Raw genomic sequence first — 26,972 nt, forward strand, 5'->3', positions numbered from 1 at the left:
TAAAGATAGCTCCAAGTTTCTCATTCATGTAGCGAAAAACCTCACGCTGGAGTCTTTTTGTGGAAGTCTGAGGAAAGCGTCTTCTGGAGGTTCGCAGATTGATCATAGTTTTCAACAGTGTAGTAAATGCAGGCTCCATTTTGTCCCAGAAACACTCTGGTGCCACTTTCATGAGTACTCTGTGGTGTAAGGTCTGACCAGGCATTCCTGCTCTCCAGTCTTCTCTTGTAGAACAACATTTGCTGGATGGGGTCAGGACACAGGTCTGGATAGCCCTATATCCTTCCTCTGAAAGGGGCCACAAACAGGGGTTTTTTTGAAGAGGAAAAGGGCACGTATATATGATATACCTCCCAAGTACTATTTTAGCTTCTAGCAATCAGCGTCTCAGGATTGTGATAGAGTTTCAATCTATTTAGAGAATCGTGCAAAAGTCCCATGATCCAAATTAAACTTGAACCTACAGAACCTGGTTCTGGTCAGTGGCTGTCCAATTAGTTTCTTAATCTTTGGAACATCATTGTTCAATAACTGTCTTTTATTTTAAAACCTTACAACTACCTGATCTTCCCGTGGGGAAAAAAAATCAAAACCAAACCCACATTTTTCATGTAACTTAAATGTTTGGTATCTGAGGGGAAGAAGTGTTAAGAATCCAACTCTGTAATTGTAAATATTATCATAAATAATAACATGATAAAAAAGCTTGAGCCTGTGCCACCTGTAGGCTGCAAGAGTGGTTGGGAAGAGAACTGAGCTTACAGGTACTCTTACATACCTGCCAATAATATAGTAGCATGTGTACATATGGGGTCAAAAAAAAGGGCAAACCATCAAGTGGACTGTCTCCTGATGGGTCCTCACCAGCCCACCCATCACCTCAGACACCTGGTTGAGGAAGGTCAGTTTGGTGCATTATGTTGTGCCACTGATGTTGCTAGAGTTACATCTCATGTGTTATTCTGGTAAGACTAGAAACAGCAAGCTGGCTGTAAATTGATTCCTAGCAAGAAGCCTTGTCCAGATGTGTTACCCGGCACACACCAATCTGCCACAAGTGTCAGTGGCAGACTCTATCATCAGCAGCCACAGGAAAAGACTCAAGGGCAGTGAGCAAATACGCATCTGTAGGGCTGAAGGTAGTCTCCCTCAGTGATTAACAAGACCCTACCGTGCCACTCATATCATGGTCACCTTGCCTTGTCACAGGAGGAATGAGTACCCATATGAAATGCTTAGAAGAAAAGTTTTCCAGGTGTGCTCATCCCGACTAAGTGGAATTGTTGTGTTTGCTAGCCCTGAGGGTATGTTGGGCTCACCTCTCCTCGACTGGATATTTGGCCTCTAGGACCCTAACATGGCATTTGTTGTACATCTTTATGGCATAGGGAGAGGCAGAAGAGGCTGCAACTGAGAGGGTCTGTCTTGCATGTGCAGAAAGATCAGCTCCCCTCTGCCAGTCCCCAGGTGTTTTTAGCTCTATTGGAGGTGCTCAGTGAGTAAATCACTGGGGACACCCAGTAGAATGTGTGTGCACTTCACTGCACGACATCCCTGTTGGACTTGGCAAAGCTATGTGCTCTTCACTGAGAAAACAGGAGGTCTTGTTGGCTCCAACCTTTTTTGTGGGAGTAACCTACATGCGAGAAAAGCAAAAGTTTTGCCTCCCACTAGGCTCTGCACTTTTTCACTGCTTTCGATCCCCAAAGGGCCAGATTCATTGTATTCAGATACCATTATCCCACTTTTAAAAACAAAGAAATCATGGCTGCTCAAAGCCACATGGGAAGCCTACATGACAACAGAGATCCAAATCCTCACCTTGGCTCAGGATAGCACTGTAACTAATAGATGGTCTTGCCCCTCCCTTGCTTCTACTTACCAGCTTCCAGTCACTCACTCAGTCCTGTGGCTTCTCCATGGCCACTGAGAATTTCCAAATTTTTAATACCACTAGATCAAACAAAACACTGCAAAAAGGAATAGGTGTGTGAGACTTTTTTCTTGTCAATGTTTATGAATGAAGGAGATGAATAGAAGACACACAAGCAGCCCAGAGAACTCCCCAGTCCCGGACCAGACCCTCACCTCAAAGTGAAGCACTAACTCTCCTCTCTATCCCAAACAGAACATGGGGCTGATGCTCCATAGCAGGATAGCACCTAATTCTGAAACATCGCGATTCACTGTCCTCACTCAGTACATATCTTCCTGGGCAACAGTGAGGATGCATCATGCACACACATGTGATCAAGGGCATGCATGCGTGCTTTCCAATTAATTCTTCCAGCTCTTGTGATATTTTTGGTCTCTCTAAAAGGATAACCAGCATAAGAATGACATTTTGCAATCAAATGTTGAATGCATTTTTTATTTAAACATTAAGATTAAATTACAAAAGCTTCTGGAACAAGGAAAGAACGCCAAGGAGGAAAGAGCTGAAAACTCAGATTGCATTTTCTCATTCATTGTGAAAGCAAAACACATTGGCAGCAGCAAGGCGTTTTATAGAAAAGTTTCAGATGGACAGTACAAAGACCTTTCTGTCAATATTGTCACTGAAACACCTTGCTGTCGTGAAGCGCATCTTTTTTTCTGATCACACTTCTTAGTGTGGCTGATTGGTTTTTGCTGTGGGAAACAAGTAAAAATTATTGCAGATTTACTGTAATTCTTTACTGTTAATCTCTGATAATATAACACAATTTTCTTCTTGGGGAAATGTCCAAACATCATTTACTTTACCCTAATAAAAATGTCTACTGCTGTTGTTAAAAGTTTGATTTGCACAAGTATGTTCCTAATCTATGTTAATTTCATGCAATATCTCTAATTTTTGGAATAAATACTGAGAATCATTTGAGAAATTTCCTTGGAATGCAAAATCCAAAAAAACTTCATATTTTCTTTTAAGGGCAAGATTCCACCACCTTTATTTACACAAGTAGCATCCTGCTCCCTATGTTACTTCACTGCAAGCTAGAGGCTCAAGCAGTGAAAATCAGCATGGCCCCATTAGGATTTACTGCATTGGATTAACTTTGAATGAAAATTGGGCTGAGCAGTTTTATCTGTGGAGTAATGCAGTGCTTATAACCAGTAAAGGTGCTCAAACACAGCCCTACACTTAATAATTTGGCACATTTACAACTGGAGTTACTCAGTAACTTATCAGATGACAATAGTGGAGCTCTTCTGTAAAATATAGGTTAAGCCTATATTTGTATGACTATACATCTGAAGTATAAAAACCACGATATGTAGTACACTTGAACAGTTAAAAAATATAACTTATTTTATTTGTAAACTATCAATGCAAGATACTCATCAGCAAAGAAGCCATGTTCAATGTCTTCTGATCTTTTATAAAGATCTGTTGCTGTAAGTAGTATAATCGTCTCCGAAACATCTGAGGTTACATGTAGAAACAATCAAGGCAATATTATTTGTACATATTATTAAACATGCAAAAAACTTCCTGAAGAATATTGCCCAAATGTAGAAAGTCATCTGGATCTCAAATTTTCCTTGGTAGCATCTGCTTTGTAAGTATGGCTCACATGTGGCTTTAGAGTCCTTCAGTTTATTTTGGAGAATTGGCACCTTTAATAACAGGCTCCCTATTCAAATATGTGGCCCAGTAAACTAAGTTGAAAGTTCCAAACAGTACTGGAAAAATTATCCGGGACATTTTGTCAATCTTACTGATGCTGTTGTAAGTCTTTTTGCTTTCAGCAGGCTTTTCTTCTGCAGACTTTACTGGAGCAGATGCAGTGTTTGAGATGACAGATGGGGCTGAGTCCTTTGGCATGTTTGGTGCAGGGGTCATCTTCCCAGTGCTGTAAGTATTAGTTGATTTATTTCCCAGCAATTCACGCTCTTTTTTCTGCAGTGTAAAGAACAAAAAATTAGACTGCAGCAACAGAAACTGGAAACACCTCGAGATATTAACCCAAAAATCGAAGTACTGTAATCAATTATTCTTTGACTACCAAACATCTGCTTCTGCCTTGATTTTATTGCCCTTAGTCAGGTCAAACTTTCCCTGATGCCAGAGAAAGCTAAGAGCGGACAGCCAGCCCCGGATCCCACCTGGCATGTGCATAGCAGCTTCTTTTGTCAGGGCGATGTGGTCCTGTACCTGAAGAGGTTGCTGCCCCGCAAGCAGCTGCCAAGACACAAACCTCACCCTCCTGGCTGCAGCAAAGCATGTGGTGAAGGGATCATTGCCCCTGCCAGCTTGCCCTCTTTGTATTGCTCTTTCAGGATGCCTGCAGGTACGAGATGTCTCTAGGAGATCATTTGCTAAGAGTTAGTCCTATTCCAAAATTTTCATTTCAGCGTGAAACTCAAAAGTTTGTGTTTTCACAGAACTGCTCTTTGGTCTCTTTTTGTACTGGAGATACTGTGGTGGGACTCTGCCTCATGGAGCTCAATGTGAGCTTTGTCATTTATTTGTGAGAGCACACAGGGAGTGCTTTGTAAAGGTACGTTTCACAGTATATGTCTGCTATTATCAGAAGCCTGGTCACTAAAATCCTATGCCATATGTACTCAATGCCCTATATTCTTCTGAAAACAGTCCTCTTCATATAGGTGGTAGAGACTGATAGTCTATCTCCATGAAGAAAAGAAGGCATATTTCCCTGGAAATCTTCCTCTATAGGAAGGTGAAAGTATGTCATGAGGTAATTAAATACCTTTTTCACGAAGAAGTTGAAAATTGCCCACTCAGTTATCCGAACTACGCTGAGCACCTGCTTTTTGTTCTAGGTATTTAAAAAATGTAAGGTAAGCACCTTGATTTTAGCAGCTTCCAGGGCTTTTTTGCCATCCCATGCCCAACTCCTCTTGGTGAAATAGTTGACTGTTGCAAATTCAATCAATGCAGAAAATACAAAGGCATAGCAGACAGCTATAAACCAGTCCATTGCAGTAGCATAGGCCACTTTTGGCAAAGAGTTACGGGCACTGATACTTAAGGTGGTCATGGTGAGGACTGTGGTTACTCCTGTAAAGACGGAAAAAAAAAGAGGCAGAAATCAGTCTGGTAGCCCTTATGAGATTCCTAACGAGTTAGAAGCAGGCCCCAATTCAGCAGGATACCTAAGAAGGCCACATGAAGTCAGTCAGTGTTTGCATATTACAGTCTGAAAGAGTAAGATACTTTGCTCTCCGAGAAAAAATGAAAGCCTCCACCCTCAGGGGTTTACTTCTGTTGTGTTCTGGCTATCTCTAGTTATAGTGTATTTAAGTAAGTATTTTTAAGGGTAATGCAAACCCAGCTGTTACATAAACCAAAACCTTACTGGTATTTTATCCTTGTACACTGATGCATGATATGTATAGAGTGTCCCTCGTTAAGTGGTACATTATAAAATCAGTGAGCAACCCATTTAGCAGTAACTGTCAGAATAAAGTGGGATTACTGATTTTATTTTCTTACATGGAGATTTTATGTATGAAATTGTCGGCTGTTACAGATTTCCTTGGCTGTAGCTCCTCCTTTCCCGTAAGCCCGTAAATGACAGAGCTGCCACTACTGTCACCTGTGGAAGGATGCCCCCAATAGGACAAAATTCAGCTCTAAGTTACAGCTTTGTAAACCTGGAATGGGTACCACTGGTCAGCAAAGCGATGCTGGTACCTGTATTCTCCCATACAGCCTGCTGAACTGATTTTTGATCAAAGATGCTGACCGATTTCAGTAGGTTTGTACAGAAGAATGACTCTTTTAAGAACAGTTGAATGAAGTTTTACCTAAGAAACTGTTCCTGCTTCCCTCATTTTTCATCTAGTGAAAATTTTATATTTCATCAACCTTCACTTAAGACTGTGTTTATTTTCTGCAATCTTCTAGTGATAAATTGAATAATTTAAGAGATCCCAAGGGATTTTTCCATGACAACTTCTGCAGTAAATATACATTTTCTAAATGCTAAATCATATTAATTTGTTTGATGGTAATAGAGATAATTGTCACTAATTAACCTCTACATGGTTTTCCCAGATAAACATCTTAAAACACATAAACAAAATGTCTTGATATGAAATCTGTTTCAAATGCTTAGCTAGAGTACACACTAAATATGATAATATGTATGGGTTTTTGTTCTAAACCATCCAGTATTTTACCTGAGTGGAAAAAAACCCACAAATCACACCAATCTGATTCGTCTGTCTTCTGTCCTTAACCTTCATATAATTGATTCTTGTGCAATTTCTGTCATAACTTTACCAAGAAAAAGCCCAGACAGTGGTTTTAAATGGATTTTGGGTTTAAACTGGAAGGGAACAAGGGAACATCTAGAACATCTCAAGCAGAAATAAGCATTAGTGCACTAAGGTTTTCTTACAACAAATCACTTCCACAAGCCAGACTGATGTTTTCCACTTGGTGGGAGAAAGTGGGATACTCACCAAAGACAGTCCTAGCAGGGACAGATTCTCTGTTCAGCCAAAATGACACTTGTGATAAGATCACAGTCATAATGCAAGGAAGGTACGTCTGGATGACAAAATAACCAATTTTTCTTTTCAGATGAAAATGGGCTGTCATAATAGTATATTCGCCTAGAGGAAGAAAAATGTGCATGTGGGTAAAGTAAGAGAGGCTTACTGATTTAGGGACTTAAGCAGGCCAGCTCCACCCCCCCTCCATTTGGGGATACCATTCAGCCATTCTCAATTGCATGAAAAATGTCTGGATTTCTGTGGTGTGGAAAACCAGGACTTGACACAGAGGTGCTGCTAGATCCTGCTAGTCTTCACATTCAGTCCCCAAAAGCAGAAGATAATGACTGACTGCTCCTACTGCACTGAAAATCTGCAGTCCTTTTATGCACCTGGGATGTCTTGATGTTCACCAGCTTAAAAAATCCAGGTTGCTGGTGCTGCCTCAGTCCTACAAACTGTCTTACAAGAGTAATGATTAAGGCCATCTACTCTTAGAAACCTGATTTAGCAGCAGGACTTAAACTCATTAGAGCAACTGTTATTGTCAAGCCATCAGTTTTCAAGAATGAGAACGTGTCCAGACACTCCTGCTGCACCGCACTTCAGGGACTGCCTGTCCCAGTGTTGGTGTTGCAAAAATTGCAGCTTTGCACATGGATCCTGGGATGTCTTATTGATCTGAGTACCCAAACCCGTCAGATTGCTCCTCCAGAAAAAAAAAAAATACCTCTAGTGCACGTAGTTCTTCTAGAATTTGGTACACCTTAGCCATTGGAAAGATCATCTGTTTCTGGATAGACATTGTGCCATGTCTTGTTCACTTGTGCAATGAATATTGTACTGTCTGTATGGAGAATTCACTGAAAGCTGCCACAGCAGTGCTAAATTCCATGTCTTTTTTATATGCCAAATTCACAGCATTGCCTTAATCTGTCTTTTGTCAGGTCCTCTGAATTTCAATAAAAGCCTAAAAAAATGCATTCCAAAATCAACAGACCAGCTGTCACCTTCCCTAATGTTTCAGAAAAAATCAAAACTCAACTCGTTCTTTCAGACTGTTCCTGGAAAACCATATAGCTGTTACTGAAGGGTATTCATTGACGGTAACTGCTCCCCAAAGCCAAAATCTTGCTAGCTAAAAACAGGCTACTATTTGCCTAGGAAAAATAAGAGTAAAAACAAATGTAAGAATAAAAAAACAACCAATCCCTTCAAGCCCTAACAGATCTACACTCACATTGATATCAAATCAATTTAAAAGCATGCATCATTCAGCTGGGTACTGATGAATCAGAGTAATGCCTGTTCTGAAATATATATTGTCCTTCAAGAACAAACAAATATAGCTATAATCTCTGTTGCAAGACTTGACTGTTAGTCTCTACAGACCAGCCACAAAAGGAAAATATAAAACAGACTGATTCTGCCTTGAGTGAACAGTCCGAGTTGAGCTGTGGCCAGTATTGCTAAGCAGTTACATTTGGCAGATCATTTCTAAGTGACAACATGGCTAATTAGCAGAGAACAGGTCTACAGTGAAAGGGCTTTTGCAGGTATAGATGCACTGATATGCTAGAGGAGCTCTGTTTTTCTGGATGAAGTTTACAGACCTTGTTTGTGCTGAGGATTTTAGACGCCCTGGAATAGCATAGAAATACCTTTATCTGACAGCCTGCCTCAATCTTTATGACTTTCTTCTGGAGTCTGACTTTCTGGTGAAATGATTCCCTGAAGAAGAATGTGGAGATAGACAGGAAATGCTGTAAAACTGGGGAGAAAATCCCTGTGAAGCAATGTCTAATTCCTTTCCTATAATTTTGAACCAGGGATGCTGAACATGCTGTGGTCTCAGGAGGAACCTCACTTGCTCTTAGGAGCATTTAATTTGTGGATTACCCATAAAATATGCCAGGAGCAGCAGAGTCTATGTGCCTGTAATCTGCTTCTGAGTTGCTACTGCACTGGGATGTGTTTGAGTTACAGTTTCCCTGCTCGCTAAGAAGTGATGATGTGCATTATTGATTTTGATAGTATGCTTTCGGAGCCGGAATAAAAAAAATCTACACAGCTTCAGCAGAGCAACAGGACCCCTTTATTTCCTTTTTAAAATGCAGAAAATGAATGCCTACAATTTGATGGCCCTCCACAGCTGATTTTTACCTTATCATTTTCTGTAATATATCAAAGCTCTTGTCTCCATTGAAATAATGCTATCACCTTGATTTTATACTTACTTTTCTTCCAACCGGTATCTTCTCTGATTTCCCATGCTGTCCCTTTCAAAAATGCTTACACTAGGAATGCTTCTTTCAGCACATTTAGGGCTTAAGAAAACCCCACAGCTTGGTTTTTAATGTCCTGGGACCACTGCTTAAAGTAAAGCTAAAAGCTGCCTGACTTGGCCTTTTGTTTATATAGAACAAAATACTGGCTCTGTTGGAGTGGCAAAGCTCCTTTTTACTTCTTCAAGGCCACTGTTTATTCTCAGACCATAAGCTTTCTTGAGCAAGAGCTAATTTTTGTTATAGGTTTATGTAGCACTTAAAAGAGAATCCTGTTCCTGATGGGGTCCACTCATCACTGCACAAAACAATTTTAATAACAAATTTAGAACTAATGAAAAGCCCTAGAGCGGTAATGGCTGCATTTCTTCACAGAGCTATGCTACTGTGCTGCTGCTGGTCTTCAGGGTTTTTTTAGAAGCTGCTGTAACGTTTTTCTGGTATCTAGATGATCAAGTTCTAGAGATTATGATTACAAATTTTCCAGGATTTTACATGCATTCTTTCATTGCCATTATGTTGGGATTCAATAGAGTATTTTAATGAGGCTGGACCAGCCTCCAGGCTTATTCATTTACTGAATATACCTGGACTCAGGTGTATTAACAGCTGTTCTGGCAAGATCCTGTCATTAGATCTGTGATGTCGCATCTCTGACCACGCTGACATCCAGAATATTTTGGCTGACGAGAAACACCGGTGTCCTTTTTATAGTGATGCAGGGGAAAGATTCAGCTCAAGGAAAAATCAGAATTATTTGGTGCAAAATGAAGGGTTGAATGATTCTTTTATTATTTAGGCTTTGGATATTTCAGAGCCCAGGCTCCAGCTGGCAGAAGATAAAAGAGTGGGTTTTAGTTCTGTTTTGTGGCACTGCAGATCCTAAGTTAGTGATGAGAGATTCTGGGTATGTGGAACAGAACTGGGCAACCACTTGCAGAAAGCAGTAAGAGCCACTTAGACACAAATCCTGTATCTGATTGTTTTCAGCACTTGAACTACCAGGACATCATGGATTTTGGGTCTGTTGGAAGCAGCGTGAGTAGTCAAATATCTTCTCTTTTGGGGGAATGACATTTGGGAATATTAGCACAGAAAACCCCAAACCAAACGGGTGGCTCATGTCAGAGCTATTTTCTGTGGCATGGCTAAAATGTTCTCAGTTTCAAGATTGGTTAGTGAATTGGGAGTGCCAGGATATTTTCTCTGAGAAGACAGCCAAACTTAGTGGCTTGCATAAAAAATCAGCAGAATCCCAAGGGATTAGTGCAGGTCCAGCATTTCCATTCAAAACAAAGTCTGCTTGAAAGGAGAGCATAAATGTCCTATGACATACACAGACATTTTGACTACGCAACTGCAAGGGCTGTGTAGATTGACTCATGTGTCAAAAAAACCCACAAAAGATCCAAGCACTTGGATGTGTACAACAGGTATTTGGTTTTTCTTTTTCATGTTCAACAATTCAATAGAAGGAAGAAATGCCTTAGATCGCCGTTCATAAGTAACCCTGATTACTGGCTTCCTACGAGCTTGATGAAGTCCAGAAAATCCATCGCTGACTGATGCTTTCCCTGTGCAAAATCGGATTTTTGTATTTTGCTAATCCCTGCTTACAATCTGTGTCCTGCTCTTTGTGATCCACCCTGCAATCAGAATCCAGCCAGCCCAGATGTAACCTGGGACATTAATATAAAATCTTTACATTGGAAAACAACCATTTATTAGCCTAAATCTTAAATTACAGTCGTTACTGGGCAGAAACTTTGGGATTTGCCTGAAGAGTCCCCAGTTTCCTTGGGCTGAGGAGGACAAGCTGCTTTCACAGGCAAAGCTGCAAACTGGAAGTGGCCTGGAGCTGACACACTGGAGCACTCACTGCCTGGGCTGGATGATTTTCTTGCTCTGAGGAGCAGGACGAGCTTGTAGGAGATGCGCCAGTACACCCTCTGGATCTTTTTCTTGGCAACAATGAAGGCGAGAGGGGAGCTGCCATTCATTGCAGAAAACAATGCGGCTATGATGGTAAACTGGTAAGGAAAAAAGCATCTTTCCTCTTTAATGGGAGATAGAGTACTCATCCTTTTCTGCTGCAGTGGCTGCTCTGACTCTGTCTATATGCTCCTCCTGACTTTAAGTATCTTTGCTTTAGCAACAGCTTTGTGTCTCCTAAAATGGGCAAGGGAGGGGGTGAGGCTCTATAGGATGGAGGTGGTGGCTGTGTTTAGTGGCTCCTCTGTGCTGCCCAAGGCAAGCCTTCCCTCACTTTGTGTCCTGTTAGGAGAGTAAGCAGCAAGTTCAGCTGTCCCCTCTTTATTTGCCACGTTTGGACAGTTTGAGCAGAAAGCTTTACACATCTTCATGTTTCGGTCTAGCTAACTTTGTGTGCAAGCATATGTGTACCTGTTTTCACATCTCCTAATTTTCCTGCAGATAGTAACGGGTTCCTAACTCAATCTATACTTTGTCCTCTACAATCCTGTCTTCAGCTCAGAGCCCGTCATTTTTCACCAGGGACACAGTACCTTACCAGAAGACTCTGCCGTGCTTTGCTGGCAGGAGTTTCTCCCAGCTGTGCTGCTGCAGGCTGCAGGCTGCCCCTTTTCCCTACCCCAAGCCCCACGCAACCAGCGGTGGTGAAAATCCCTTGTCCCTTCACGGCAAGCTATTTTGTTTCCCCCCATACTGGATGCCACCAATGCTCTCCAGCCGAGTGCATTGTGTAACCTGGTTAAGCCCCTGTCCTGCTGAACCCACGTGATCCCTGTCCTGGCCTCGACCCCCCCGGGAGTCCCCCTGCCAATGCACGCCCAGGGCTGCCCTTGCGTGGGAGCCTTAAGAACGAGGGGGGCATGGCTCACGTGGGTGCCCGGCCTGGGATTAAAGGCTCTTTGCCTGCCTAATGCTGCTACATCTGGCACCTCCGCTTGCAGCCCACAAGGCAATGGGAATCCTTGGGGTTTGCACCTCCTCTCCGGCCACGTGGCCCCCCAGACCCGCTGCAGAGCCACGCCACAGCCCCATGCCACAGCCCCCACCTGCCCTCCACTCCCTCCTCCTGCACGGTTTCATCAAGCAAATAATTTTAAAGTGATGGTTGAAATGGATCAAACGTGTGGGTGGTGTTTGCCTCCCGGGGTGGTTCCTCCCACAGGGAAATAAACCAGCAATAGCGCTGGCAGCCTCAGCAAAGGCGGTTGCCAACAAGCTGTGTGCAGCTTCTCCAGTGCTCCTGTTAAATAGCAGGAGCTTGGATGCATCTTCAGCAACAGCCTTGCAACGTACCTAAGAGCCTGCATATAACCCTCTCAGTGCTTCACTGCCTCTGCTAAGTAGCTGGGAACCTGCACAGGATTTCCCTAGTACCCCAGGTCCCACAGATGCTTCCCTAGCCTCCTTGCAAAATAACCAGAGCCTGTGGATCTCCCTTCCCACCCCAGTTATCAGAAAACATGGGTTGGAAATATTCTCCCTACCTGTACTGGTACTGATGTTTTCAGTTCCTACAGTTTGTCCCATCAGGTGGTACTGGTTAAGTCGTGAGCCATCTTCGGCCACCACCACAGATGTTGTGGTGCTATTAGTCCACACATAGATCACTTCAGAATTGGGGTAAGCATCTGTCAACAAGGGGGAAAAAAGACAGTGATGAGTAAAAACCACTGTGTAATATTTTAGTGGATCCTTAAATGATAAACAGTGGGGAGAGGGAAGAATGGAGGAGTGAGAGTGAATGGAGAAAAACAAATAAAGATGATATAATCATGTTCCCATATGCCCAGCTCAAAAAATATTAGGTTGAAGCCTTCTAATATATGAATATAATGGATGTGTGGGACAGTTTGTCAAAGGCTGGAACAGTGCAGGTATAAATATAATCCATCACAGCTACTCGATTTGGGAAAGAGCAGCTCAGACCTATACTCACCTAGCTGGCAGCTGCTAAACCCCAGCAAGCTGCAAAAGGCGTTTTGCTGAAATCCCCCCTCAAAAGTATTTGGGCACCTTAAGTGCCTGGACAACGGGCGCCCTCTGTGTCTCATCCCATCTCCAGGACAAAATACTAAGTGACACTGTGTGCAAGTACAGGGTCTGGTGTGTGTTCACTGACTTTGGGATATGTGCGTGTGGATGAGAGGGTAGGTCTTATGTGCAGGCAACGGCTGTAGATAAAGGAAGCTGGGATGTGTCTGCCTGTGCCTGTGATGCTGAGGAGCAGAGCCAGGACTCAGAGGTGAGACTGCGTGAAGGAGAGTGGGGGGTGGGTGTGTGCATACCAGAGCAAATGGGGGATGGTGTGGAAACACCTGCACACCCAGAGATGTCATTGTAGCAAGATTTCTCACACATTCATTTGGAAGTCCTAGGAAATGGTGGCATTATTGCCAATTCATTCCTTCTTCTATAAAGTTGCTGTTCTTTTTAATGCCCTAATACCCAGAGTAATTATGCTATTACAGAATCTCAGTTTTCTTTTAGAAAGACAGTCAGTGCTGGTTTTATTTTTTAAGGCTTCTCTGCAGATAGTCTCAAAAAATCCAAGATTTTATTTAATTTAAGTAGCTCTCACACTTTTTAGAACACTTCAATCATTGAAAGCTTTCAGGTAACATTACTGCAGGCATGTTACAGTAGGCTGGAGTCCATTGTACTAAAATCTCTGGAAAGCAGGCAAGGCTTACTCTGCAAATAGGAGGTGAAAAGCAGGTAGAGTTGGAAGCAGTCTGAAGTCAAATACCAATATTTCACCTTCTGCATTCTAACTTGTATGTAGGGGGTGCAGAATGTTTCCTTCTGGAAAAACTCACATCTAGTTCAGTGCAACCTGTGCAGGATGCAACATACAATGGCTTTCCAGATAAAGACTTGAGAGTCAAGGGCAAGAGGTTACCTTGAAGGATCTCATGTATTGGCTGCATCAGACTGTGAGTTTTGTTTGCTAGAGCTAGTAATCTGTCTTGGAAAGCTGCAACTCCATGGAGGACTTAAAATACCTCACAGACAGCGGGTCAACATGAGCTTCTGAGGCACTGCAGTGGCAAGAAATATGCTAAGGCAGTCCCTGAATCCATACAACCAGGAATGTCAAGCAGAAAATGGGAAGTGATCCCAGTTCAGGTTAAGAGCATATATGCATAGCACATCACTTGGATGCTGGAGCAGGTAGCACGGAAGAAAGCAGCACCTTATTTTCACTGTTATTAACCTTCCATGGCATCTGTGGGAAGTGCTGTCAGAGGCAGGACACTAGGCTAGATACAATCCTTGGTCTGACTGCTTATGACTATTTGTACATTGTTGTCCACACCTCAGAAAAGTTATGGAAATAATGAGGACAGAGTGGGGGACAGAGTTCAAAAGAGGGTCACAAGTATCTCCAGGGACTGGAAAACAAGTTGATTTAAGCTTAAAGAGCTCAACTTATTTAGCTCACTGACAAGAAGCTGAGATGTGACTCAAGCGCTGAGTATAGACACTTGCATACAGAAATCTAAAAACAGGGTGAATTTCTTGTACTACTGACAAAAGGAAAAGAAAAATTCAGTGCCCAAAAGATGGTTTCAGGCAGATTCAGATGAAGAACAGGATACAATTTCCTAACTGGGGGAGGGGGGAAGGAGGTAATTAGACAGTGGATAATCTTCTGAGAAAGGAATGATGGACCACTGTCACTAGAAAGATAATGATGTGAGGAGATCTTTTTTGTCACATATCTGACAGTTGTTGCTGCTGTATTCAGGGCTGGAACTGATCCAGGGTTTGGAAGTTGAAGATCTACAAATCCTCCATCCCTCGTTAGCCATGCAGCCATGCAGAACTGCCCACACACCTTCCATGTACTTGTATTTGTAGCTGTGCAGTAAAATTACTGTAATTACATCTCATGATCCGCTTTGACAGGCTAAGAAGGAATGCCTTCCCTATTTCAGAATATTCGCATCACAAAAAGTGATGGAATTTCACCTTCCCTGTAGAGCTGAGATACTTTCTCATCTGAGATGATTACAATTTCACAACATGTTGCAAATAATTCCAAAGCCGGATCTGGAGAAGGCAAGTAGAGGGAGATGGGTCCATTTAAAAAGGTGCTGCAGAAAGCCCTCCTTTTTAAATGCTTATCTGGTATATGTCGTTCATGTGTTGATCTCCCCAGTGAATGTTAGATTTGTGTAAGCAGATTTGAGATTGTCAGAGAATTCGATTTTTACCTATGTTACTTCCCATGCAAAAAAACCCCACTGGACTTCTTACTGGGATGATCGAGATGTATCGCACCTCAGCAGCTCCCTGTTACTGCAAGGATCCCAGGCACTGGGATAATCGGGTTTGTCCTGTTTCCTGTCAGTGACACACAGTAATTCAGCCCAACTAGATACTTCCTGGTGAGAGTACTGTAGCCAAATTCCACTGAAACTGCGACCACACGGGAACATAGGCCTGTAAGGTTTAACAAGTATTTGGATGCTTTAGTTCTCTGCTCTGACTAGCCTTGGGGGTCCTAAAATAAATCTGTGCCTCTGCTTTGAATTGCAGACTTTACTGGGTATCTAAACAAATGCACTGGTACAGGGTTAGAGGCTCCTACTCTGGAGATGTCCAGCACGTCCTCCTATAAAAAAATATCTGTAATTCAGACAGAGGCCAGAAGGTGCCAAAATTCCACCCAGATCTTGCAGGTATGCCCAAGCAATATTTCATGAGGCTACTTTCTTTCAAAACCACGTCAGTGAAGGGATGCTGCCCACCCCAGGCCAGCTGGTGAGAAGAGAGAGCATTCAGGCAGTCAAGAGCAAAGCTTGAGGCCAGTCCCTGCCTGGGAGGAGGACTCCAGCCTGCAGGTCCTTTCTCAAAGAAAAATATCTATTGCGAGGCTACAAGACAGAGAGCTGTGCCACTGCTTGGCCTGGACTAGAGTATCTACAGGAGAATGGAGAATAGCCCAGCGAGAAAAGGATCTTGTGCAGGAGCAGGGTGGTTATAGCCAGGGCTTTAAGACACAGGGGTAACAGATGTGTCCCTGCAGACCCCAACCCAAACTGATTCAACCTGCAGTGATTTTTTCCCCCTCAGAAGAAGTCTGTCACATTAGGAACAGGATGAATTTACCCCAGTCTAGAGATATTCTATTGTGATGGATCACATATATGATATGATCCTCATCTATCTTTCATGCAAATGTAAAAAAACATGGTCTGTGTTTTAAAAAGCTCTAATGTAAGATTTTTGGCTTAGTGCCTCCTTTCCTCTCTATAGGCCAGGTTCTGACTGTCTAAGCCTTCTTGGGAGAAAGAGAAGAATGGAGAAAATGTCAAAACAGAAATGTGAATGTAAAAAGATACAGCCACCCCCACAGTCCATACGCACTCTTGAGAGACACTTAGAGCTCTGACAGGAAAAAGCCACCCCATGCACCTTGGTGTGGCAGCTGAACCACTGACCATCTCGTTTCTGGTCATCTAGATAAACCTCCAGGTAGATAAACCTGTGTACTTGTAGCAGGTAGTTGTCTGCCTGCTGCAAATCTTCTGCCACGTCTTCCAAGAAAACTCAAACTCCAATTATCCCAAACTCAACTACCAAAAGCTCCAGCTCTGCTGCTGATAACCCATGCAGTATAATTAGGCACAGTCATATTGAAAGTGTGGGAGTAGTCTAGAATGATGTTAATTTGCTATCAGGATAGAGCGGGTGCTAATGGAGAGATGGTTATTATTCACTGTCCTACCAAATTGTGCAAAAACCCTCTTCCACTTAAGCAAAGTTTCTGGTAGGTTGCCTATCAGCCGTACTTGCTGAAGGACTGAAGAACTTCAGCTCATGCTTTCTAGAGTTATGAGAAAAGTTTACTGCTGATAAGGAAATAAGGCCTTCATCTCCTCTACACAGCACACAGGGTGGGGACAAGGAGTCTTCCAAAGGTTGATAGAATAATGTAGTGGAGGCTTTAGGTTAGCAAGCTGGGAGAATGCTGCTGGTGTTGCTGTAAAATCAAACTCAAATTTAAAGTCACTGAAAATTAAAGTGAGACTGCTTGGTGTTTATTCTATGTTACGCAAGTGGGCTGCTTCTGTTTTTATGAATACAAATAATTAATTTGGTGTTTTTTACAATTATTTTGCTGGCTTGCCAAAGAAAGGGGGAAGCCTCATTAAATTATTCTTTCTCTTTTAAGCTCACTCTTCCAAAAAGAAAAAAAAAAAAGAGATAGCAGTTGAGATGAACAGCTAAAATTAAATTACAGAGAGGTATAATGTTATTGAAAGTGAGAAAATGACAACAGACATTTATTTCTAGTGGACATTTGATAAATGGCTGCAGGCTTATCAACTACCAGAATGATGAAATAAGTAATTTCTTCTCATATCTGTTTATTGATGAGCAGATCCATTTTTCTACATTCTAATGTCCAACAGACACCACACAATATAAAAATGGGAAAGATCTCCCTCACTCTCCTCCCACCCTCTTCCTGCTCTTGTATGTCTGGCAAGGAAAGCATGGTAGGGTCTTTCTTATGCCATTGAACAGAGAGCAGGGGAGCAACCACAGCCAAAGGAAGGAAATACATTAAGACAAAGTCTGACAAAGCAGAGCAGTCAGTTGTTAAGACCTGGAGGATCCCTGCCATTCCCCTCGACACTGAGGGGTGCTCTGTTTTCCCTGTTTTCATTTGTGAATGAAACAGTGTGAGCAGTGCAGCATCCTACCATACATTCAAAAAGCAGTCCACAAGCAGGGAGCCTTCTCCTGCCATTGCCCCCACCACAGGGCAGTGGTGGCACCTGTGGCTACTGACAGACACTCTCCCTTCTCACCTTTCTTTCTTCTCCATATTATAATAAACTCCGCGGAGGGGGAGGAAGTAAAAAAAAAAAAAAAAAAGTGTTTCTTGTCTCCTTAAGTCAAATAAACCTAAATGTGAATGGCTGAGTCCAAATTTTGAGTCCATGGGACCCAGATGTATTTCTAGGAATGATTTCCTGAAGCTATAAACCATGAAAAAAAATCATCAGTGATGTCTGCTAGTAAGTTTTCATAACTGGTTGGCAGGGCATAAAGTAATTTAGGAAAAAGGAATCCCTCTCCAAAAGACCCCCCAAACCCTTTGACAGACCTCACAGAAAGCCATAAAAGCAGTGCCTGCATAATTAAGTGAAGGCAACCTGTGAAACGTGGGATCTGTGTGTATGGGCACCCACCCTGCATGCTTGAGTTTCATGTTTATCTGCAAACCATGGCTGGAACTTTTCTTTCAGAATTATGCTAGCCAGAGGCTGAATTAACTTAAAGAGATACTGTAGAAAGGTGACTTTTGGCTTGTTTTCTATTTTATTCATTACAATTGTGCAATTACATTCTTAGCCTTTATCATCATGATACTTAGTACATGCCACAGGATCATCACACTACCTAATCTTGGGAGTACTGCTAATCCCCATCAAAGCCTGTTGATTGTGAAAGATGTACAGAAATTGTCAGCTTTTTCAGAAGCTCTAAATACAATCTCAATACACATACAAATATCTATATTTCTATAATATTTATCCATTAAGGTATTTGACTCACTTAGAGGCTGTTAGCCAACTCAATACAGATCTAGATTTACAATTCCCAAAGACTTCTGTGGGCAGTAAAACAGTGCTGCTACTAAGCCATCATGTACCAGCTTGAATTCTAAGAGTCAGGCTGGGTTTCTTGTAGTTTGTGCATGAATACTTTTTAACCCATTACAAAGCATCTGCCAGCAGTTGTGCCCATCAACTGAGGCCAGATTTGAGATCTGTAATTGGAATTTCCTATTAAATTGAGCTGATAAGAATGAATTGATGTACAAATGAGATCACTCTATAGGAAGAACTAGTGGAAAAGAGATCTAGTAAAAATGTAATTTTTAATATAAAAGGAACAAGACATAGTACTAAATATGCATGGACTGGGTCTAGGGGGAAATAGATTTTTATAACAGAAGTTATTGAACTAAAATAGCAATTTAAATGCTAAGAGAAATGTATTCACATGTTCAGTGATTATGAGCCTGAAATGAAGACTTTGCCATAGTGTGATGAATTCTGCTGTTCTTGGAAGAATTTGAAGGGCATGGAAATTACTTTAGGAACCTGAAAACAGCAGAATTAAGACCGGTCATTTAAACTGGTGTGAACTTACAGCATATGGGTAAAAACATGCATGATTTTATAAATATGTGCCACAGATAAGAAGTGTAACATGTATAATTACACAGAATTACAAATTCATATCACACAGAATCACAGAACGGTTGGGGCTGGAGGGCACCTCTGGAGCACACCACTGGCTGTGAAATGGGCAGTAGGAATTTCAGCCTTTGATAACACAGACAGTATTTTATATGTTTTCCCGATACACAGTTTTATTTGATCTTGTTGTCACATTCCGCGGGGAATAGAATAGGATGTTCTGAAAAATGTGCCAGACAGGGCTCGAGAGACTTCATTATAAGCAACACTAATATACTATACAAAAATATAAAGCCCTGAGTTAGATCAAAATTACTCTGTTTCAGAATGTAATTTATAAGTCACCTCAGAAAAAGGTGGGAATAGGAATGTGATAGACTGCCTATGCTTGGAAATGAAATGGAAGCACAGACTGTAGCCACAAGGCGGTGAGACATACAGAACTGAAGATGCCTGTGAAATTCATTTTGAGACACATAGTTTAAAAGTCATTTTCTTTGGCTTTTCAAAGCAAGAAACAGGTGGAAGGTCCTGCTTAATTTTAGAAGTTCCAGTTCATAGGGGAAAACTCTAAACATGACCTGACTTACAGCTGAACAATATAAAGCAAAGGAAAAAAAACCTCAAACCCTTATGATTTTGCCTAAAAGCAACTTTGTGATTTTGGGGATGTGATTCATGGTTAGCACAGGCAAGGCTGCTGACTGCTTTAATACAATAACTTGACTATTGGCAAGCTGGTATGCAAAATCACAGTCATACCAATGATTAATGTAACATGAATACTAATGAACAGTTGTCCTGATAATTCAGTTAGACATAGTACCTTCACGGGATGCTATTGTTCCATTTAAGAAGAGCCTTGAGCTAGGAGCTGTGCAGAGTAATACAGAATGTCTCTCAAGGATGATTGTGGACACAGCACGACAATTTGGGCAATGCCCCTTAAAGAGGTGGGCATATTGGCCACCACACAGGCAGTATCACTGGTGACATCATTAGCTCTTCCCTGCCCCATCCTGCTCACCCATGTGGCTACAGGGGAGCAATCAGTGTTGCATCTATTCCCCAAGCACTTGGATTGCAACTGGGACTGGCTTCTTGCTGTGCAGTCTGACAACATAGGCATGGCACATCCAATTCAGTGGTGTGTCCTGGGACAGCAGGTTCTCAGGCTCCACTCAGAAAAGGAAAAAAAAAACAGCAAAGTTTTCCCATGGGGCAGCCCAGAGCACCTCAAACGGCAACAGAAACGCAGGTGTAGACAACTAAACTTTGCCACCCATCATTGTGGGATGCCTGCCATGAACTGACTGAAAGGGGTGACTAAACAGGGTCTGCTGTGGAGCAGCATCCAGGTGCTCCGAGGTACCAGACAGCACCAGGTCATCTTCCCAAAATCCCTGCTCCCATCTGAGAGGTGATGTTAGGGAGCAGGTGGTGCCTTCCTTCATTCACCTCTTCCCATTTCTTCCTTTCATTGCAGACAGTATTTATAATACAGCTTCTTGCTTTATTTTCAGATTTAGTGGTTGCTGTCTCAATCTAGAACTAATCTGAGAATTGATTTTACACCACATTCAATGGTGGCTACACAATTGCTTTTTATATGGAACGGGTCAAAATGTGGTATTCCAGCCCCAGATGCTTTCCTTTTTTTCTACTATGGCCAGTATAAATGTCTGCTGCAAGAGGACTAGAGCAACAGAGCAGTAGGATGTGCTGGGATGACATTTAAAAATTCAAAATATCCTGGGACCTTCCCGACCCTATGTTGGTCTTTGTAGGCCAGGCATATGGTGATTCCAAATCAGTCAGCCAGTTTGAGCACTGCACTAACATTTAATGAACTTTGAATTTGTAATCACAATATTAGGCAGCTGTATTAACTACTTCATTAGAAAAAACAGCATGGTCATGAGAAAGATGCTAGAGATTTAATTTACTTTTTTGCAAAGCAAACAAAAGTATCCTCCAAAGTGTGACTGACACCATTACTCACTCTGCATAGTACCTTACTCTCTAAGCAGTCCTGATTGCAGTGGTCCACCCATTTTGCCAGTTGATGCTTAGTATCAGCAAAGCTAATGCAATCCGCTCTCAAGGAGCATCACTAGAGGGTTTTTTTGAGAAATGCTGAGTGAATTTTAGAAAATACTCCATTTGATCTTGTTGTGGAGGCTGCCTTCACAAACATGGTATTTTTGGCCACAACTAACATCACAGAACAAAACCATGACCTCATTGTAATCAACAGACCTTCTTCCCACCCACCTGTGTGGCACCAGGAACTCACCCATCATAGCTTGCCTAACTATCTGCTGAGTTTACCATTCAAAGCATCCTCATTTATAAATCAGTATGACCTGAAACCAGCTAAGAGTGATTGGGACTACTTGCAGAACTAAATATATACCTTTGTTTCTGAAGCCAGTCCCTTAATGAAGACATTTACAAATCTCAGAAGTACTGCTACATTAATAACACTGTGTGAATGTGTACTTGAGAGGTATGTAGAGATAGCAGGCTGAAATATTATTATTCAAACACTTTCATACTGGTCTGAGATTGCAATCTCAAACTTATTCCCTACACCAGCAGTGCAGTCATCTAAAACTCTGAAACTGGATTACAGAGTCCTGCCATGGGACACAGTGCAGCCCCATATTTAAGAGAAGAGGAGATAACCTCCTGAGGCCATCAGTTCAAACTGCCCAACCTCAGTGATGGATACAGGGATCCTCTCTGAAGTGAGCTGTTGCTTACCAGAGGCGCTGCCATTTCGCCTGCTGTTTGCCACACCACTCAGGCCCATGTCCTCTTTTTGGGAACCTGCCTCTTCCAGTCACAAAGACCCAGGCCCGAAGGTGCTCATGGTCTCAACTTCCCTAGGCGTAAGTAAAACATCTCCTTATCTACAGCCATCAGCTGACCTATTTTAGTCATCTGCTTTAGGAGGAGATTAACCTGAGCCTAAAAATATCTACTTCTCTGCCCTGACTATGAGAGGGTGAGAGCAATCATCTCAGCTGTATATATTTACTCTGCAGAAATATAAATTTAGGGGGGAGGAATCCCAGCTTTGCTGCCAGATTTACTGTTGGGATGCTTTCAGCAAAATGGCTAGTTGCTACACAGACTAGCATGAGGAGACTTTTGGTGGATATGACAGGGAATGCAGGAAAAAACAGAATGCCTTTCAGGCTTTCCTCCTTCCCTCTTGTTTCTTCATAGGGGATAACAGAAAACAACTGCTCCCTTTGAAGAAGTTTGCTGAGCTGGGACTGCAGCAGTGCTAGATCACAGCTTGGGCTAACCTGGCTCTCTGTGTAAGGGAGGAGGCTAAAGCAGGATGCGGCAATTTAGAGGGAGAACTCCCTGGCCACCAGAGACTGAGGTGTCATGACAGAGCTGCCAGACTGGAAACTGAAATCCAAGTTTCAGCAGTGTCTTGCAGCTTCTTTCCCCTCCAAAAAACCCTAGGCAAGTCATTTTGTCATTAATGTACTGCAGTAGCACTGGGAGGCTCTAATTGAACCTAGGGACCCATAACGACAGAGGCAATAAAAGCAGGTAATGAACCACTCTATCTTTGCTCAGAAGAGGCTGTAATTGCTCTTTGCCTCCTTTATTCCCACCTGCAAAATGCAGGCAGCAAAGACCTACCAACCTCACACCAGCATCATGAGAATGATTTCAGAAATGTTTATAAAATGCTTACAAGCCATGGAAACAGCCCCCTTAGAAAATAACAGCCATTAAAAACTGGCTTGTAAAGCAGTGGAGCAGTATTTACCCATTTGTCCCATTTACAAATAATATCCCATTTACCAGTGGCTTAAACCCATGATCCATGGCTGGCAATCATAAGCCCTCGCTGTGCTTTTTGGGGCATTACAGGCCCAGCAAAGTCTTTGCAGGTTTGCACCTAAGGGTCATTTGAAAGCTTAAGCACAGAGTCTCTGCATGTTGTTTGCTACTGCTGACAACTCAAACTGAATCACTGTTTTCCTGTAATCAGGTAGTTGCGCAGCCTTTAAATTTAGGCTGAAATCTCCAGAGTGGGAAAAGCACACTGATGTTTGTACCATCAGCAAAGCACCTGGATCTCCATGCCACTCTGCCACAATGAGTAGCTGCACACCAACTTCTTCCCCTGTCCAAACTTTTGTTTCCTTGAGCTCAAAAACGCCACCGGTCGAGCTTTCCCCCCCCAAAAAAGCTGATGTACGTGGGCCACGTCTTGACGAGGAGGTTGCTCCCCAGGCAGGTGTCGTGCAGGCTTTCAGTGGGGGCAGCTCAAGGGGCTCTCTGCAGCTGCTACAAAAGCTGCTGCTGGTGCCCCTGGGAAGCACTCCTTGCTGAGACAAAAAAGGGTTGCATTAAGGGCGATCCTGCCTGCGCGGCGGCTGCTCCAGGCTGGTAGGGAGTCAAGCCCTCGGCCGCTGCACATCGGCAGAGTTTACAGCCTGAGGTTAGTGCTGGCTGCGAGATGGATGGGGAACACACCAGCTTTTTAGGATCACGTGGCAAATGTGCCGTGTGAGCAATTGTTCTTTCTGACCTCCCTTTTTCGCTCTGTTATGAACCTAAGGGGGAAAAAACTCACTGGCTTCTAAACAGAGAGTGATCAGAAGTAGCAAGTGACTCTACATAGTAGCAAATGCCACATTTTTAATGTATTTTTAAAATTATCTCAGTGCAAACAGTAACCACATATACGTGACAAAGTCTTTGAAAAGTTAGTTGATGAAAGCAACTGCAAACACTTGAAGAGGATACGAGCACAGTTTCTCCAGCCTTTTCTGGAAAGTCCTGAATGTGTGTCATTGTAATGAGTGAAGAAAAAATGACTGATCTGATAATTTTAGGCAGCTTTTAGAAAGGGCTCTTTTCCCTTTTGTCACACTGAAAGGTATCACTTCTATGGGAAACCTACCATAGGAGTGAGAAGTTAGGGTCGCATTCATTTGCAAGTTCTGATGCAGACTGGGGTCCCGTAACAAGAGCTGCTGCAGAAACCCACACCTCACAGTCCAGGCCCAGAACCCTACATTTTAATTTCTAAGTAGATTCCTGTTAAGAAAGCTTCTTAGATCTCTGAAATACTTCAATATTACAGTATTTTCTTTTACACACCACACTTCCTGGATCTCCTGCCCTTTGGGAGCTCCAGGCCGTGTTGGCACCACCCTGGCTGTGGGTCTCAATGCAAGGATGAAGCTGCTGGCAGCACTGACCGCCCAAAATGCACTAAATAATTGACTAAAGAGGTGTCTATATTGCTATACATGCATATCTGAAATGAGTACAGGCTATGTTGCACCACTTGTGAGAAGGCTTAAGTATCTATTGGTATAACCCACTTCACTCAATGCAGGAGAAACAGCACAGCGCATACGAGATGCCTGGACAAATGGTAAAGTTGTCTCTATACTGAAAAGCCGTACCGACTGTTTTATTAAGATCCTTTTAAAAATGGGACTTCCAGGAGAAACATCTAAAATAGTACCTAGGAGAGATACAAAAGCTTACCACTAACATACGTAACACCTAACTAATCTACAGCAGTGACTGTTTCTTCTGAACAAAGTACAACAGAAGGACGGATTTCTGAACTAGCAATGTAGAGAAAAATGGATTTCTAAGTTACTCTGACCAGAGTACAATACACTTACCTACATCTGAGCTAGTATTGCAGAAAAACAGAAACTTCTAAAATATGATTCATCTCATCCTTAGGCAGGTATCAAAAATAGTTCTAATGAACCTCACTACAGAAGTACTTATTTCCTTTCAATGGCCATAGAGGGAGTTTAGACAACTAACTGTGACATATTTGTCTATCCAAAATTGTTACAGATCTATCCTGTCCATCTTCCAAGGCTTTGCTTTCAATGCAAGGCTTTTGATATGGGCCAAACCACTGTGCTCATTCTGCAACAGAGCATTTCCACATCCCAGAATAGGTAAGAGCCACAGCAGATCTGGGGAAGTCTAGTGAAGCCCTGTGGCTCTAGTGAATCCCTATGATTTTGTGAGTGTGTTTCAGTCAGGAGTCTGTGTATTAAGGACTTCTAAACTAAAAGATTTAATTTTTTAAACAATGCAGCCCCACGATTAGTCATGTGTCCATGATTTCAAGGAAACTAGAGGCAAATAATAGCAATACCATTAGGTGGTCTCCATCTCTTCCACTCATTCTAAGCGTTCTACAGAAAATTAGTTCAGGCTAGATACCGATGCTTTACTAGCTAAACTTAAGTAAAATTACATCCCTGGTTCAAGCTAGTTGTCTACACTGCCTGTCTCATGCTGCCACAAGCATCTCTTTCAGTGTGTCTGGAGACCTAGCTTCTAAACAGCTGAAAGTTAGGAGAGAAGAATTCCAACCAAAGTGGTGGTTGGTAACTGGTCGTAACATGGGGCAGGATGAGGGAGCAGAAAAATTTATCAAATGTCTTAAAAATATTCAATTTTAGTATTCACCTAGCTTCACCTTATTTTAGCCATTCAATGTCCATTGCAATGAAGGTGTCTAAGGAAGCAGTGATGAACTTTAGGAAAATATAAGAGAAGACATTACACGAGCAAGCAGCATGCCTCCCTTGACTTCAAGTAAAGCTTCTACACACTGCGTAAAGGCCAAACCTATTACTTCTATATTAGCTGACTTTTGCCTTAAATTGCAAAATCACAACTTAGTCGTGAACTTGGCCGCTCAGCATTTCACAGAGGACCTCCCTGGCTCTCTCCATGTGCCCTTTCAAAAGAAGGCACTAACACTTCCCAGCAGAGTCAATGAGCCATGCTGCTTGTCTCCACTCTCAGGAATGGACTCAGGAGCCTCTTCTGGCCAGCTGACAGAGATGAGTAACAGAATAGCTCTGCCTCTACACATAAGACTGCAGTTCCAGCTCTCCCTGAGAGCAACCCAGGAAAACCTACCAAAGAGCCATTTCCCCTTTTCAAAGTCTCCTAAAATTAGCATTTGTATTTATTTATTATTCATTTAATTATATTCTTATACAAGACTTTTACCCACAGGTTTTGATAGGCTGAATATATTCTTTATCACATTTTACTAAACCAGAATTAAAGTCTATGCAGAAGGACCCTGTTTTGAAATTCTCCTTTCACACCTGCAGTTCTCCTGCAGCTTCAGGTGCAGGTGCTAATGGAGGGAAGCACAAAATCAAGAAATGCCCTGTAGGTGCCTTCACTTCAGTGCCTTCTCAACATTATAGGGAAACATCACCATCAGGGGAATTTTTTTAATATACTTTTTTTGGAGAAATTTCTCATTGGCTGCAGGTGCATGGATAGTTTGTGAACAGTGAGTGCCTTAATGTTAAGTGTTGCAATAAAATCCTGGGACACTGGTGAAGTTACTGTCTCCTCATTACTCTGACTTTACCAGACTTCTTGGAGGAAAAGAATTTGAGAATGCCTCCTGCTACAGAAATAGCCTGTGCACTTTCCTTTATCAAAGACCACAGCAGACACCATGACTCAGTTTGAGCTGTTAAAAAGGAATAGGTACATAAACTGTGTTAACTACTTTTTCAGATGCTACAAATTGTCCCTAGTGCTGTTTTCTCACAAACAGTTGGCAAGCTCTCGTTTTGATTGACAGTGATCAACCTTCGGCATTGTCATGGCCAACTTAAATTTATCAGGAGTAAACGCCAGGCCTGTTTTTCCTCTCCTCATGAGCTAGGGGATCTCATTATTTACAGAATATTCATTAGACTCTCTACATACTCTAAAAATAGTAGGGTTTTTTTTTGTCACTGAGTGACTAGTGGGCAGCAGCTTCATGCATTTATCTATTCCGCAATACAAGATCTGATAACTACGTGTACTCAGACACTGTGCCTTCAAGAGACAGTTGCCATAAATAGACTCCACCTTACAGTTTATGACATTGCCAAAGCACTGGTTAATGTTCACTAATAGCAATTAACTAATTCATCTTCAGGGTCACCCCATGAGCTAGGTAAAACTGATATAATTT

The 26,972-nt window shown here is 42.3% G+C and overlaps 2 protein-coding genes across 2 annotated transcripts in view; one reads left to right on the plus strand and one right to left on the minus strand.

The window, feature by feature from the left end:
• Nucleotides 1-3,583: 3,583 nt before the first annotated feature.
• Nucleotides 3,584-26,972, minus strand: part of GABRA5 (gamma-aminobutyric acid type A receptor subunit alpha5) — a 54,514-nt gene continuing 31,125 nt past the window's right edge. Inside the window, exons 6-9 of the mRNA XM_074858993.1 lie at nucleotides 12,215-12,358; nucleotides 6,421-6,573; nucleotides 4,800-5,011; nucleotides 3,584-3,886 (exon numbers count right to left, since the gene is read on the minus strand). Of these exons, the coding sequence (XP_074715094.1) occupies nucleotides 3,584-3,886; nucleotides 4,800-5,011; nucleotides 6,421-6,573; nucleotides 12,215-12,358 (812 nt within the window). The remainder of the gene's footprint in view (nucleotides 3,887-4,799; nucleotides 5,012-6,420; nucleotides 6,574-12,214; nucleotides 12,359-26,972) is intronic.
• The window catches only part of GABRB3 (gamma-aminobutyric acid type A receptor subunit beta3), a 196,563-nt gene continuing 180,035 nt past the window's right edge, over nucleotides 10,445-26,972 (plus strand). Inside the window, exon 1 of the mRNA XM_074858988.1 lies at nucleotides 10,445-10,771. Within this exon, the coding sequence (XP_074715089.1) occupies nucleotides 10,671-10,771 (101 nt within the window). The 5' untranslated portion in view covers nucleotides 10,445-10,670. The remainder of the gene's footprint in view (nucleotides 10,772-26,972) is intronic.

This window comes from Strix uralensis, chromosome 2 (genome assembly GCF_047716275.1).
Source record: "Strix uralensis isolate ZFMK-TIS-50842 chromosome 2, bStrUra1, whole genome shotgun sequence".
NCBI lineage: Eukaryota > Metazoa > Chordata > Aves > Strigiformes > Strigidae > Strix > Strix uralensis.